At 38.2% G+C, this 2,500-nt stretch overlaps 1 protein-coding gene across 1 annotated transcript in view; it reads right to left on the bottom strand.

The window, feature by feature from the left end:
* The window catches only part of LOC135097943 (uncharacterized), a 3,182-nt gene extending 1,563 nt beyond the window's left edge, over window positions 1-1,619 (bottom strand). Inside the window, exons 1-2 of the mRNA XM_064000068.1 lie at window positions 1,342-1,619; window positions 912-1,041 (exon numbers count right to left, since the gene is read on the bottom strand). Coding sequence (XP_063856138.1) covers window positions 912-1,041; window positions 1,342-1,522 — 311 coding nt within the window. The 5' untranslated portion in view covers window positions 1,523-1,619. The remainder of the gene's footprint in view (window positions 1-911; window positions 1,042-1,341) is intronic.
* Between the last annotated feature and the right edge of the window lie 881 nt (window positions 1,620-2,500).

The raw sequence follows: 2,500 nt of genomic DNA, 5'->3' as shown, positions 1-2,500 counted from the left end.
GTAGTGATGGTGGTAATGGTGGTGGTGGTGGTGGTGGTGGTGGGTCTGGTGTTTGTGTGCGTGTGTGTTTTGTAGTGGTAGTTGTAGTAGTAGTGATAGTAGTAGTAGTAGTAGTAGTAGTAGTAGTAGTAGTAGTAGTAGTAGTAGTAGTTGTTGTTGTTGTTGTTGTTGTTGTAATAGTAAAATAATAATAATAATAATAATAATAATAATAATAATAATAATAATAATAATAATAATGATAATAATAATAATAATAATAATAATAGCAGAGAGAGAGAGAGAGAGAGAGAGAGAGAGAGAGAGAGAGAGAGAGAGAGAGAGAGAGAGAGAGATTGTTGTTGTTGTTTGATAAATTTATTGCGCACAAGGCAGGCGTCAGACTATATATACGATAAAAAAAACAGAAGTTAACAGAAGAACAATAGGAGTAGAACAATAATAGCAATAATAACAAGAACAAGAACAAGAACAAGAACCAAAAATAAGAGTAGTTAGAACAGTAACAACAGAAAATAAATAAGTAAAAAAAATAATAATAAAATAATAATAATAATAATAATAATAATAATAATAATAATAATAATAATATGGAAAATCAATAAAGAAAGAAAATTATACAAATAAATAATATAATAAAGAATTAAATGAAACAAAGAAATAGATGAAGAAATAAAGAAAACAAGAAATCAATAAACATAATAGAATAAAAAAAGAATTAATAAAAAATAAACAACAAAATAAAAGATTAGTACAACTGTGAAAAACTAGCAATGATAAAGGCAAAGGCTGGCAGAACAGAGAGAGAGAGAGAGAGAGAGAGAGAGAGAGAGAGAGAGAGAGAGAGAGAGACGAACTACCACCCCCCCCCCCACAACAACAACAACAACAACAACAACAACAACACTAACCTGTCCACCAGCTGGTCAAAGGTCTCTTCTTTGCTGGAGGAGGAGGAGGATGAGGGAGGGAGGGGTACGATCAGGGCTGCCACACCACAAGTGGGCAGGATGGCGGTGTTCTGGAGGGTCGCCTGGCTCACTGGGAGGGGTGGAGGGGGTAATATTAAGCTTTTCTCTCTCTCTATCGCAAGAAATAAGCTTTTTCCTGATCCTGGTATTAAATTTAAGCTTCCTCTCTTCTGGTAGCTTAAAATACTTAAAACAGCTTAATATACGCTAGGCTAACTTTAAAACTCAATTTAAGCCTTTTTTCGGCATTACTACTGTATTTTAAGCTTTCTCCCTCCTTTCACAAAAACTAAAAATCTCAAAATAACATTTCAACAACCTACAAACACTTACAACTGCCTTGAAACGCAAAAAAAAAACGGATTGTCACCTCGTATCTTGAAGCCTCGGTCCAAATATTCAGTGAAGGATGGTCTGACCAGAGAAGCGCTCAGTATTAGAGGAATTTTCTGCATTTCCTTCACCTCCAGGCCTCCCTCCTTCACTGCCCCTCCTTCAGGCATCCCCAAGGCTCCTTCACCCCCCTCCGTGTGGTATCCTAAGCTGTCCATCCTGTAATATTGGCAGAAATGTTAGGCTTTGTAGGATGTCCCGTCTTGTCTCGCGCTCTCTCCTTCCTAGGGATTGAAAAAGTGCGGGAAATTTGAATGTTTATGAGTGCATTGGTGTGTGTGTGTGTGTGTGTGTGTGTGTGTGTGTGTGTGTGTGTTATTGCTAGTTCTCTCTCTCTCTCTCTCTCTCTCTCTCTCTCTCTCTCTCTCTCTCTCTCTCTCTCTCTCTCTCTCTCTCTCTCTCTCTCTCTCTCTCTCTCAGTAGTTACACTTTATAAAACACTTTATAAACATTGAAATGTCCTGCACTTTTTGAGTCCCTAGGAAGAAGAGAGCGCAAAAACTCACCCAAACATATCCAAAACACACTCAAAACATCCGAAACACACCAAAATACCCAAAACACTCATCCAGAACACATCCAAAACACTCAAAACATTCAAAACACACTCAAAACACTCTCAACAACCCAAAATACCCACAAAATTCACCCAAACACATCCAAAACACATTCAAAACATCCATAAAAACACACTCAAAACACTCTCAACACCCCAAAACACCCACAAAACTCATCCAAACACACCCAAAACATGCTTAAATCATCCAAAATACCCACATCACCACAAAATACGTCCCAAACACACCCAAACTCACCCAAAACATTTAAAACACCCAAAATAAACTCGACACTCACAACACCTCAATATACCCTCAAACATCACCACATTTTCCCCAATATTACAGGATAGAGGGCTTAGGACACCACACGGAGGGTGGTGAAGGAGCCTCGGGGAAGGTTGAAGGAGGAGCAGTGAAGGAGGGAGGGCTGAAGGTGAAGGATATGCAGAAAATTCCTTTAAAATTGAACGCTTCTCTACTCAGACCATCCTACACGGAATATTTACATGGAGGTTTGAAGATCCGTGGTGGGAATAAGTATTTTTTTTGTGTGTGTGTGTTTTAAGGCAGTTTTAA

The sequence above is a fragment of the Scylla paramamosain genome, unplaced genomic scaffold, assembly GCF_035594125.1.
Source record: "Scylla paramamosain isolate STU-SP2022 unplaced genomic scaffold, ASM3559412v1 Contig37, whole genome shotgun sequence".
Lineage (NCBI taxonomy): Eukaryota > Metazoa > Arthropoda > Malacostraca > Decapoda > Portunidae > Scylla > Scylla paramamosain.
Note: the sequence above shows the minus strand (reverse complement) of the source record. Positions and strands in the feature narration are given on the sequence as shown.